Here is a 13,955-nt window from a genome sequence, read left to right as displayed (position 1 = left end):
ATGTTGAGTGAAGTAGGCAGAACCAAGAGAATGTTGTAAACAATAACAGTCACATGGGGCAGCTAGGTGGCGCAGTGGATAGAGCACCGGCCCTGGATTCAGGACGACCTGAGTTCAAATCCGGCATCAGACACACAACACTTACTAGCTGTGTGACCTTGGGCAAGTCACTTAACCCCATTGCCTAGCCAAAACAAAACAATAACAGTCACGTTGTGCAATGACTTATATTGATAACCGTAACCCTTCCCGGCAATACAAGGATCTAAGACATCTCCAAAGGCCTTGTGATGGAAAATGCTATCCACATCCAAAGAAAGAACTATGGAAGGGGCAACTAGGTGGCGCAGTAGATAGAGCCCTTGCCCTGAAGTCAGGAAGACCTGAATTCAAATCCATCCTCAGAACAAACACCTGACACTTACTAGCTGTGTGACCCAGGGCAAGTCACTTAACCCCAATTGCCTAAAAGAAAAAAGTATCAATAATTTTAAGTTTAAAAAACAAATGTTGCAAGTTCATAGTATGTTCTGCCTTCCCTTTTAATAAAAAATAAACATAGAATTGGAGACATTTTTTAAAGGCATGAGCTTTGTTGCCCACCATTCAAATATTTGCTGAGAAATAGAGAAGAATAGTAAAATTGTTTTAAGCTTTATGGTCCAGCAAAATATGCACCACACTGAAATTGCTATTACTCATATCAAGGAAGAAGGAGAAGTGCCAAATATTACAACTGGATCAAGCAAACAGACAGATCTATTTGGGAAGTTAAAAGGAAGGAAAACAAGGGTCAAGGCAATTCCCAATAAGGAAGCCAAGTTTAAAAAGCAATGAAGTAATCACGAAATGAAAAATAAAAAACATGCCAATACAATCAGAGGAAGGGCAATTTTTTAACTCTAAGTCAAAAACACAAACAAAAATTCTGAGCAACAAGTCTTCAACTCAAGACTACAGCAAAATTCTAAGTTAAATCTTAGCAAATCAGTATATAATATGATGGCAATTCAAAAAATATTTATAAAACACCTACTGTATATGTACAAAATACTGGAGTCGCAAAGATAAATTAAGGAAGTCATTCCAGACAGACATAGCTAGCAAGAAGAAAACTGGTTTTTGCCTCAAGATGCTAACATAAAGCTAAAAGCACACTTCCTTCAGGCACTGACCATGGTACCATGCTTCACCATTCTCCAGATGCCCAGAGGACAACTATTCCCTACTGGACTCTTGGAGATGGGCCAACCCTTCCTGATTCTTTGATCTCCACAAGTCACAACTCTCCAAGTGAATCTGTCACATTTCTACAATTCTTTAAGGCCTGCAAAGTGCATTCTTAGAACAATTCTGTGAGGCAGGCAGTGCATATTTTAATGATGAGAAAAGCCAACCTCGAAGGTATTAAGTAATTAGCCCAAGATCATACAGCTTCACAGCTAACATTTGAACTCAGGTCTCTAGATGCCGAACTCAATCAGTCAACAAGCATTTATTAATCATTTACTACATGCCAGGCACTGTGCTAAGTACTGAAAATGCAAACAGAAAAGAAAAACAGTCCTGCCCTCAAAGAGTTTGCATTATAATGAGGGAAGCAATACACACCATATTGAAACACAGAAGACATACAAATAAAATACAAGGTACCCTTGGAAGGGGAAAACTAGCAGTTCATTGCTGTTTGCACTATAACCCAAAACAACACTAATAAAATGACTCTCACCACTGCTGTTGCAGTCATAATATTCTTGTGGCAAATGAGCAGCAATTCTTAGCTTTTTTTTTAAATTTTTAACAAGATTTAATTTCTTAAAATTGTCTATCTTCAGTGATCTCCAAGGTCAGGACATGATCACCAATGGGAGGGTAAGAAGGGCTGCAATCCACCTTCTCAATAGATAATAAATTCACACAAGTGTAGCCTAATAATAGCCTCCCCCCCAACTCCACACACACCTCTTCAGAAAACTTCCAATCTTCCCTGTTCCTGGTTGTCTCTCCACCTTTTTCCCTTCCAATGTCACATTTTATCTACTATGTATTTGTTTGGTGTGTATGTATGTACATACACACACACATACACACACACACACACACACACAAAAATGTGCATGTTGTCTCCCCTATTAGAATGGAAGCTCCTTGGGGCCAGTACTATTGACACTTGGCCCATCTGTCCATCCAAGGCAGTTTATAACCTCATTCCTATCCCACTTTTGCCCAGATGACATTAGGAAAATTCCGCCCCTACACAACATACAGACCTTGTTTCCCACCACACTCCCCAGATCACCTGTCAGCAGAGGCTCCTTGGGCTCTGTGCTCAGGGGTAGTGACAAGTGATTAACAGTTCCTTAGTAATTTTGGAGGACAGTAAACACTATGCACTTATCATAGCGTCTGGCACATAGTAGGCACTTAATAAATGTGACTGACTGAACATGCAAGAAGTACAGGCATGAATGTGTTGTGACCTACATTACAGCTCTCATTACATTATCTTCCTGCAAAAAAAAAAAAACAATGGCAACAACGACAACAACAAAAACCCACCCATCTCCTGAACTGCTCTACTTCTGTGGGCGACATTATCATCCTTCCAGTCACCCAGCTTCACAACAGGAAGGTCATGACAGACTGCTCACTTTCACTTAGTAATACATATGACAGCAGTTGCCAAATCTCAACCTCTCTCCATATGCCCCCTTGTCTCCAGTCACATAGCCAGCACCCTTGTCACCTGGACCATGGCCACAGTCTCCTAATTTATCTCCCTGCCTTGAAGCTCTCCCTACTCCAACACATCCTGCCAAGGTGATCTTCTGCAAGCCCAGGGCTGATCACGTCCTTCTAGTGGCTCTCTAGTACTCCTTCAGCACTTAAAGCTCTTCATGACCGGCCCCAACCTTCTTTTCCAGGCTCATTAGGCATTATTCCCTTTCTTGCACTCTACTGTCCAGATAAATTGATCATATTGCTGTTTCTCATACAAAAACAACTAAAATATCCCAATATGAATAAGACATTAAGGTAAGATGTGTGGGAACTGTGCGGACTGAGTGAACCACAGACTCCATCCGGTCACTCAATTCTGATTCTAGCTCAGTTCCCTTTCTATTCAATCATGGGTCTAGTCTAGTTTCTATCTTGTGAGAAAACTTTATTCAATGATGGAATTGTAAGAAAACTTTATTGCACTGTTTGAACCCAGCCCCTTCATGGCTGGGAAGCTATTGCTTAGAGACCCTTCATCAAGGACCTAGGTTATGCTGACCACAAACCCAGTCAGATCCAAAGGCTGATATGAGGAATTTTCTTATAATTATACACCTCAAGCAACTCATATGTCTTATCTGAAAACTGTCCCCACACACGTCAATAAATTACTGTTTCCTTGTTCCTTTGACTGAATACAGATATTTAAATAGGAGTGGGACACTTCTTTTTCTGTTAGGAATTACACCTTTTCACTCTTCCTCTCCAACTTGGAAGGTCCCTAACTTTTCTTTCAATTAGAAATCTGATTACCAGTCTTGTATCCTGGTTTATGTTCTGTTAATTTTTTTCTTTTAATGCATAAAAATTTGTCTCTCCCTTTTGTATTTTGGGTCCAATACCAAGCTGAGGAGGCCTGATCCCAATCTGTTATGCAATTGGTATTGCACTGCTTAATAAACTGATATACTCATAAGCTCGAACCTTTGTTTCCTCAGTTATTTCAGATTTCATCCATCACAGATGTTAGACGGCAGCACATAAAGAAAAAAGAATGGAGTTATATTAAAAGCCTTCTGCTCTGTTGAAATCACGAATAATTCACTTTTTGCCTGTTTTTACATTGCATATGGTGAATATCTAGAGATACATTACTTGCTAAAAAGCTATCACTATTATGTGATTGTTATATTGTGTATCTTTCAGTCTAAAAGTACTCAAAAAAAGAAATGTTCCTGCTTGATCAAATCAACTAAATTACTAACAGTTGTGATTTAAGTTTACTCTATCCCTCCAAGCCAGGCACAAGAATTTCTTTTTAATAGTGATGTATATTCAATCATATTACTCTACAAATAGGATTTATGTATTGTTTGTAAATAAAAATTTAAAAATATTGTTTGTCATCGTTATCGCATCCTTTCTTAATTTCTATTCTGTATGTATGTTTTATGGCATACATATTAGTATAATAGTACACATATAATTTATAAATATATAGTAAATGCGTACTTAAAAATTTTATTACTGATACAGGTACATAATCAAAACAATTTACAGACTGTTGTTCTAAGACAGTGCAAATTCCAGGTCAAGGCCTAAGTCTGGCAAGGCAATTTGCTTACTAACTGCTAAAAATCTCACTAAATCCAGCCTTTTATTTCCACTTTCTTTTTTCCCAATAAACACACAGAGCTTTAGGACAAGAATGTTTTAGGGTCTAATTAAAAAAAAAAAAAGAATCTCCTAGGAATTAGCAATATTCTTAATGAAAAATGCTGTGAATCTAGTGGTCTTGGGACACGGCACTAAAGAATCAAACTTTGTATGGTTTAGACACTATAGGCATGATATCTTTTATAGAGAAGTTCTGAATAAATGAGTGTCTCCAGAGGAAGGAGAATTCAGAACTCTGGGTTTAATGTCATCACTACCTGAATTTTCCAAAACTCAAAAGGCTTTTGGTACATAGCTATCATAGAAAGAAAATATATTTAACCCTGGCTCTTAAAAGTTCACATTCCTTAATAAACAAGGTATCTCTGCATTTATACAGAATTATCAGTTAGTAACAATTACTTTAAGAACTGAAATCTATGGAATGTCATTGTTATAGGTAAGACACTCCCATGGCACACATCACAACCCTTTTGTGCACTAATGTATGTCCTTAAGGAGTCAAGGGAAAAAAATTCATTACCCAGGAATTGATGATACTTTCTGTTATTATGTTTCTGTACTTGCAAATGAAATAATGCTTATTCTAGACACTAACTCACATAGTAGTTAATCTGAAAAGATAAACATCAAGCTAATTGTTTTATATCATTGAAGAGTGACTCACATAAACTGAGATATCTACCCAGCTTCAGCCATTCCTCACGTTGCACCCTGGCCAGCTTCTTTACAAACCTCAAGACCACAGGACTTATAGAGACCATACCATACCCTAGGGGGAATTTAACCCTTTTAGCTTTAGAACTCCTGCCCCAAAAACCCTGTGCTTCCCTGACTGATGAATGGCCCTTTATATTCAGCTAGTCCCAGCCATATTTCACATCCTACCCTGGCCATCATCTTCCTGCCATCCACCTTGCACACATACAATACGACTTTACTCTCACACATCCATGAAACAGGGTACCATAAGGTCTAGGTCTTACAGACCCTTACATCCCAATTAATTAAGACCAGTCACTAATTCCTTCAAACGTGTCTCTTTCTATTCATACACCAACCACTTAGTTCAGGTTCTCATCAAAAGACCTGGTATTCCCAGCTTTGTCTCTGGCAATGGAACTCGTAAGCAAGTCACTCCTCTACTGTATGATATATTATGTACAACTTGTATTACTACAGCTCTAATCATAACTAACACATACATAGCACTTTAAGGTTTGTAAAGCACTTCACAAATATTTTATCATCATAACAATCCTGGAAGGTGCTATTATTATCCCTATTTTATAGTTGAGCAAACTGAAGCAAAAAGGTTAAGAAACTTACCCAGGGTCTACTAAGTGTCTAAGACCCGATTTGAGGTCAAGTCTTCCTGACTCCAGGCTGAGCACTTAACTGCATCACATAGCTCCCTCTAACCCAGCGGTACCAAATTCAAGGGGCCTCTGGCCTGAACCAGATCAAAATATAACTGGGACATGTTTAACAAAATAAAGAAAAATAATGCATACACAATGTTAATTCTTGGTTTTGTAAGTCATTTTGTGGATAGCAGGGATGTGTTTCTATTTGAGTTATATATCACTCATCTAAAGTACTCATTTATATTAAGCTATTTAGTTTACAGAACACTTTCTTCACAACAAGTATGAGGTAATGCTACTATTAACCTCTTCCATTTTATAGATAAGGAAACTGAGCACTACATTTTAGGAAAGATACTGAATCTGAAAATCATCCAGGCAAGGCAACCAGGAGAGCACAGGACTGCAAAATCACACCATGTGACAAACAGTCAAAGGCGCAGGGGCATCTGGTCTAGAGAACAGAAGACTCAGCAGGGACATCCAGCCAATCAATCAACAACCATTTACTAAGTACGAGGCAATGAGAAAATAAAAAATAAAATGGCAATAACAGTTTCTGCCCAAAAGCAGTTTATTACATTCTAACAGAGGAGACAAGATACACATCTACAGGTATAGACCAGGCCTGCACAACATATAATCGGCCAAAGGATTTTGGGTGGCCTACAGAAAACGTAGAGGACGTAAAAGAAAGTAAAGATGTAATGAGTGCTTTGTCATGCCCCGCTTCACCCACCTTCCACTAGTCATTAGTGTGCCCCTCGTGTAACTCGGCAGGTGGGCTGCCATGGCTTACTCTCTCCTGTTTGTCTCGTGACCCGAAGCAACCAACCATCATCACTCAGTCTGTCCCTAGTCAGAGAAGAGGGATTTCAGGATAAATAAAAATCTTAAGTAATAAGTGTAATTAATTTATATTAACTGAAATTTCCCTTTTTTAAATATGATTTGGTTATTAATTATACTTTTACTTGGAAAGTGAGCTGCTAAAAACCTATCTGTGGCCCAAAGTTCAGCCTCTTTTAATTTTGGCCCCTACTTGCTGCCGAGTCACACAGTCTGATATAGACCAAACAAAAATACAAAGTAGATGCGATGTAACACTGAGGGCAGGAAAGTGTGGAAAAAAGGGGGGAACACTTCATGCAGAGTACAGCTGAATCTACCAGAAAACCAGGGATTCCAAGAGGTGGAGGTGAGGAGGGAGAGTGTGTCAGGCATGGCTAACAGCCAGTACAAGGGCACAGGGATAGAAGATGCTACGTGAAGAACTGCAAAAAGGCCAGTATCACTAGACCATCGAGTACATGGTAGAGAACATGGGAGAAGACTGGAAAGTTAGGGAGGGGCCAGGTTTTCAAGAGGTGTAAATGCCAGAGGAGCTTACATTTGATCTTAGAAGTGAAAAGGAGCCACTGGAGTCCTACTGAGCTGGAAGGAGATGACATGGTCACACCTACACTTTAGGAGATGCATTTGGCAGATGGATGGGAGATGAATTGGAATGAAGGGAGAAACCAATTAGGAAGCCACTGCAGTAGTTTAGGTGGGAGTTATAGCACTGTGAATGGAGACAAGGGAGCAATGAAAGCAAGGCCGTGGAGACAAGATTTGGTAATTGATTGGCTATGTGAGGTGAGAGGGAGGAGTGAGGGTTCACAATACCAAAGCTGTGAATGTAGGTGCCTGAAAGGACAGGATGCCCATCACTTCAGAAATGGGGAAGCTCTGAAGAGGAATAGGCATGAAAAAGAACGAGTTCTGTTTCGAATACAAGTTAAGACATGTGGACAGGACAGCCAGCTTGAAATGTCCAATAGCTTGTTGGCGATCTGGGCCTGGAGCTGTGGAGAGATGTATAGTTCTGGAAGGCATCTGCACAGAGATAAAAAGGAATCCCAGAAAACTGATGAGAGTACCAAGTGAGTGACTGTACAGAAAAAAGAGAAAAGGACCCAAGACAGATACCCCACAATTAGAGGGCATGGTATGGAAGATGATCAAGTTGGTAAAGCAGAGTCCAAAGAAAAAGCAAAAAGTAGAAGACATCACAATAGGCCAAATACTTGTTCTCTTAAGCACAGATACAGAAAAGATCTATATAGAAAGATGCCATTCATTATCTTCAAGAGAAAATCAAAGAGGCAACTCTGCAGAAAACACTATAATCACAGTACTCTGTTTCTTGGAAAGAAACAGAAAGATTACTTACAAAACTTAAAAAATAATATTCAAACAGATAAATTATTATTTTCTTGCAAACCTAGCAGATTATTTTTTAAAATCAAAATTAAATAAATGTTATTGATAAGAACATCTCAGCATTAATCTTTCTCCAGGCAGTGTTCCAGATATTTATTTCACTGGAAAAATTGCTCTGCATATGGCATGAAAAAAATCAAATATTCAAAAGGTGACTAAGCTTATAAGAGTTGATTAAGATTCAGAAAGAAATACAAAAGTCTAGTCTATAATGCCATACTGCTGAGTTTCTTAAGACATTCTGAAATAAAAACATGTAAAATATTAAACACCCTAAGAATACATTATTATCTAAATCTAAGAAATTTCATATCATTATAGAAACTGGAATTATCTCAATTTTATATGTGACTAGAAAAAGACAGATGAATTACTGTCTCATTTAAACTCCAGAATAACAAAAAAAAAGTCTTATAAATGGTTTATGCTTTGCAGAAATAATGATTAAGGTCTCGTAAAAAAAAAAACCACCTCTAAAGCTTCTTAAACTAGATGATAAAGACAATCACCCACCTCTAGTGCAGAACAGAGTGGCACCATTTCCAAAACAAATGTAGGAGAAAAAAAATTTCACAAGTGAAGCTCTAGACAAATTTAATTTAGGAAAAATTTTAATACAAATCAAATTCAATAGCTTTCCATTAATTATATGAGTCAGAAAATGCAAAAACAAGGCTACAAGGGCACCAATAACTTATGAATTTTACAAGACATGGAGGAATGTCACAAGAGACTATTTTTAAAATAGGCTGAAATGTGAGCTAATACCGAACAATTTTTAAAGTATGACTTAATCATCTGCAACTCACTTCCCTGTATGTGTAGTAAACGGTTACATCATTTTAAAAAATGAAAATTTTCCTTTATCACAAACAGCACCTCACCAAACCTTAAAAAATCATTCACTGTCAGAGGAAGGATTGAGTCAGATGATCTCTATAGACTCTTCCAGCTCTGAACATAATATCTTTGGAATCTCAAATTTTTTGGTATAGTGCTATAAATTCTGAGTGCTTAATGAACATATTACTATTCTTAACCCTAAAATGCATAAAGTATCTTTGCAAGTAAATATTTGTTCTGCAATTGATATCACACATAAAGAAAGGCCCCTTAAGCTGAAGTCACTGAGCTACACTTCATAAGTTCAAAAGTTCATTTTTTTTAAAAGTTCATTTTCTACACAAAATAATATAGGAGTGGATTTCTACTCTCCATTACACAAAGAAAAGAGACATTAGATAGAAACATACTTAATATTTCTAATTAAAGAAGAATTACACCCCTGCTCTTTAATAAACATGGCCAAATAATACACACAGTGGGCTTCTTGTACTGGATTACCTCAGTCCAGTCATCCAAGCCATGGGTTTTTTTGTTTGTTTTGGTGAGGCAACTGGGGTTAAGTAACTTGCCCAGAGTCACACAACTAATGAGCGTTATGTGTCTGAGGCAGGATTTGAACTCAGGTCCTTCTGACTGCAGGACCAATGCTGTATCCACCATGCCACCTAGCTACCCCATCCATGCCATGTTAACTATGGCAATGGTAATGCTTGTGTTTGCTGGCTTGGTATAAGACTCACTCTAAGACTCACTCTAAGAAACAGTCTACAGCTCCCTTGCATTTTGAGACTTCAAAAGTCTTGAGGGAAAGGTCACAACAATGAATGAATAAAAGAGAAAAGAAATCATGTGATACAAGTCCAAAAGGTACAACAATTTTTTTAAACCCTTCTATTTTTCAAAGAAGTTACTTCCCACTGAAAAGTAGACATTTCTGTGATGAACTTGGGTACGTATTTGCTGGCTGTAAACAGACCCCTCTCTATGTGCATTTAGGGCAAGATTACAAAATAACTCACATTTCTACAGCATTTCATTATTGTTGACTGATTTAAAATAAGCACAAAATTACACAAATCAACATAGCACAGTCTAGTGGTACAAGCACTGGGCTTAAAGTCTGAAGACATGAGTTCTACTCCCAGTTCTGCCTGTAATGACCTGGGTCAAATCACTTCAGCTGTCAGAACACAGATAAATGTTCTTGTCCATTGTCACATGGTCTCTACAGTCTCTTCTAGCTCTGAGCGTAATATCTTTGGAACTTTAAACATTTTTCATACAGCTCTATGTGCTTATCCCTGTGAATAACTGCCGGTATATGGGGCTTCTGGGCCATTCCACTCCATCTCTCAGCTCCAGGTATTTTCTCAGAGTACTGCCCATGTCTGGAATGCTCTCCTGGCTTTGCTGTGACTACTGACCTCCCTGGCTTCCTCTAAGTCCCAACTAAAATCCCACCTTCTACAGGAAGCTTTCCCCAAACCCTTGTAATTCCAATGCTTTCCTTCTTTTAATTATTTCCTATTTATCCTGTATATAGCTTGCATTGTATATATTTGTTTACATGTTGTCTCGCCCATTAGGTTGTAAGCTCATTGAGGGTAGGAACTGTCTTTTGCCTCTTTTTATATCCCAAAAGCTTAGTACAGTGCTGGGCATATAGTAGGTGCTTAATGAATGAACAGAATGAATGAAGAGATGAACGAATGAAAATTACTCATTTGTAATTTAAGAGTCTCAGAAAGTTGCCTTGGATGCTTCTAAGTAAGAAGTCCAACCTTTGGTCATACAATTAGAATGTATTAGAAGCAGGACTTGAACCCCAGGCTCCCAGCTCCCAAGGTCAGAGCAGTCTCCAATACCACTGTTTTTGTTCAGTCGTTTCAGTCACATCCAACTCTTCATCACCACATTTGGAGTTTTCTTGGCCAAGATACCGGAGTGGTTTGCCATTTCCTTCTCCAGATCATTTTACAGAAAAGAAAACTGAGGCCAACAGGGTAAAGTGGCTTGCCCAGGGTCACCCAGCTAGTAAGTGTCTGAGGCTGGATTTGAACTCAGAAAGATGAGTCTTCTTGACTCCAGGCCCAGTGCTGTATCCACTGCACCACCTAACGTCACTCTCCGCTACACCATTCTTCCTCAAAAAGCTCATAAAATCCACAGGCTTTGTTGGCATTCTCCTTGCTTTTACCCAGGGTTATGGATCACACTCTGAGTTGTAAAGAAACAATGAGGCACTTTTTTTTACCTTCTTTTAGAAGTAATAAATGGATATGACTCCCTTAAAATAAATTTTCCTGCTTATTTTCCTTTCCTGACTTGGGGTCTGGAGTCTGGGGAAGACCCAGAAGACAAAACATTTCTTCCCAAAAGCCAGAATGCTAGAGAAAGAATGAAGCTATGGGTGACATAAAGTTGCACCAGAACCTGATGTTTCAGCACAGCAATGCAATATTCTCAGCAAGTCAGCATAATGTTAAAACAACCACATTGGTCTGTTTTGCTGCATTCAGGTATTCTCTTAGTTACAGCAAGCAACAATAAACCCCTAAGAAGACCCAAATCTCTATGGGAAAGACTTCAGTTTTTGAAAGAAGAAAAGAAATAATCAAGTTGTCAACTGGCATTCAACCCAAACAACTGTCATTTTGACAATCAAAAATATGTTGAAGTAAGCAACATACCCACCCATTAATATGAATAAAGTAAATTACATAACTGTCTCATAATTAATTTATACTTCAAACAGAAAATAAAGTGCCAGGATATAAAATGATACAACATATGACAAGAAGATCCAGAAGTTGAATCAGTCTGTACAAATGACTACACTCAAAGTTAAGAATTTGACAGACAGAACAGCCACCACTGCTAACCATAAAACCTGCACTGTTAGATTTTTTAAACATTAATTCTAAATAATCTATATTTTTCAAAAAATCTTTTGCTCATTTGGACACACGATTTTTTCATTCCTGGAGAACTACAAGTACCTCTACTTAAGGAAATAATTTAGAGTGGGCTCAATATGTACTGATATCATGTTTTAATATTTTGCCACAGGATAATTCCAGCTCAAAGCATCACTTCTAAGAGAAATTACAAGTATGAATCTAGAGTCAATTTCACTACACAGCTACAGAAACACAACTAGACCCCACTGGCACTGGAGGGAGAAAAGGCTGTTCCTCAAAAGCAATATTAAACATAATACAATATTACTACAAAGAAGGGAGAAAAGATCCTGACACACTGAAAGTTTATCTCCATCTGAAGCAGTCACTATTTCACCAGGGAAAAGTTAAATCCAAACACCACCCCAATTAAAGAAAATAGAAGGATATTTCCCTAACGTCAGGCAAATCTAAAGACAGCAGACAAAGAAAGGGGTTAATCCTGAACATCATCAAAGGACACTCACAAACGTGAACTTCAGTTGAAACAGAAGATCTCAACATTCCTAGAGACAAGACAAACAGGACCCTTCAACTGTTATTTCTGCATTTTCCTAATTGGTTTCCACCCTTCAGCACCACCTCACAGAAACAAGCTTTCCACCATCCCGAACCCTCGGTCTTTCTTTAACCAAGGAGAGCTCACGGTCCCATCTCTTTCCAATGACAAAGAAAAACACTCTGAAGGGGCTATCCAAAAAAGGTTCCTGGGATCACAGGTTTAGAGCTCAGAGGGACCTCAGAGGTCAAAAACCTTTCATGAGGCTTTCAAAACCTTTCGAACCCTTTTCTTGGTGCTACTAACTTGGAGTGCCAGCCTTCCGTCCCAGAGCCAATGCGGGTTGGATCAGGGGCACTAAAATCAGGGGGTGCCTTCATCCTCTCGAGTTTAGCAGGTGATGCCGTGTCCTGGTGCTGGCTAGCCATTTTGTGTGTGTGTGTGTGTGTGTGGATGCATTTCCCCCTTTCTTCATTTTGTTCCAGGGATTGGGAAGGGGGGAGGAATGACTCCTGATACCGGAAAGTCACTCCCAATATTGAGGGGCACTTACACCTTTAGAGGGGGAAGCCCGAGGAGGGGGCTACCCGCAAGGTAGGGGCGGACACATCTTCAAAGAGGAAAGGGAGGGGCTGGGCTTAGACAGCCTTAGCACCTTCGGAGGGGAGGACACTAGTAGGAGAATGCCAAGAGGCTACCGCCTTCAGAGGGGAGGCTGGAGAGACTGGGCTGGGGGGGAAGGTTAAGACCCTCAGAGCGAAGGCAGGGAAGGTGGGTTTGAACCCTCAAAAAGACTAGGGAGGAGAGGGAAGGGGGACTGCACCCTCAGAAAGAAGACAGAAGGGGGTCTACAGCCTCAAAAGGGGGACTGGGGAAGGAAAAGGGGTTTTGCACCCACAAAAGGGAAACGAGGTGAAGTGAGGGGGCTACACCTTCAGCAGGAGGTCTCTGAGGTGAGCTGGGGAGGGGGTTTGCACCCTCCGAAGAGAGTCTGGGGAGGGGGAACAGGGGGGCTCTCACCCCGGGAGGCGGGCCGCATCCCAGCAGGGGCGGCCGGTAGGGTCTGGGGACGGGCTGGCCCAGGGGCCCCGCATCCCTGGGGGTTGGGGAGGGTCTCCCCCACTGGGGGGGGGGGGAGGGTCCATGGCCCGAGGTTCGCTCTGCTCTCGCCAGCCAGGCCCCAGGAAGCCGGCGGGTCCCCGGCGCGGGGAGCCGCCTCACCTGGCCTGGCCACCGCCCGCTCTCGCCTTCGCTCCGCGGCTGCTGCCGCGCGGACGGACGGACGGACGGACGGACGGGCTGACGGACCGGAGGAGGGAAAGGGGGAGGAGGGCGCCGCGCTGCGCTGGACCTCGGGCCGGGCCTCTCTCGCTGCCTCCTCTTCACGGCTGCCGAGTCCCCGAACTCCCCGGAGCCGCCATCTTCTCCACTCAACGTCGCCAATGCCGCCACCGCTAACGCCAGCGCCGCCGCCGCCGCCGCCGCCGCCGCCGCCACCGCCGCCGCCGCTCCGGCCCGGGGAAGACAGCGAAACCGCGCATGCGTCAAGAGCCGCCCGGGGAAGGCCGGGCGGGCACGGCGCGGCGCGCGCGCGCACGCACGCACGTACGAAGGCACGAG

General features: G+C 41.0%; 1 protein-coding gene across 2 annotated transcripts in view; it reads right to left on the bottom strand.

Moving 5' to 3' along the window:
• FBXO42 (F-box protein 42) overlaps nucleotides 1-13,643 on the bottom strand; it is a 103,530-nt gene extending 89,887 nt beyond the window's left edge. Inside the window, exon 1 of one of the 2 annotated variants that reach the window (XM_020972943.2) lies at nucleotides 13,557-13,643. Coding sequence is in view for 1 of the 2 variants with exons in the window: in XM_020972935.2 (XP_020828594.1) it covers nucleotides 13,356-13,374 (19 nt within the window). In the remaining variant the exon portion in view is untranslated. Of the gene's footprint in view, nucleotides 1-13,355; nucleotides 13,497-13,556 lie in introns of those variants that run through there. The other variant, XM_020972935.2, reaches the window with a different exon arrangement.
• Nucleotides 13,644-13,955: the final 312 nt, after the last annotated feature.

Source organism: Phascolarctos cinereus, unplaced genomic scaffold, assembly GCF_003287225.1.
Source record: "Phascolarctos cinereus isolate Bilbo 61053 unplaced genomic scaffold, phaCin_HiC Scaffold_726;HRSCAF=1367, whole genome shotgun sequence".
Taxonomy (NCBI): domain Eukaryota; kingdom Metazoa; phylum Chordata; class Mammalia; order Diprotodontia; family Phascolarctidae; genus Phascolarctos; species Phascolarctos cinereus.
The sequence above is the reverse complement of the archived record's forward strand: the minus strand, read 5'-3'. Positions and strand labels throughout refer to the sequence as shown.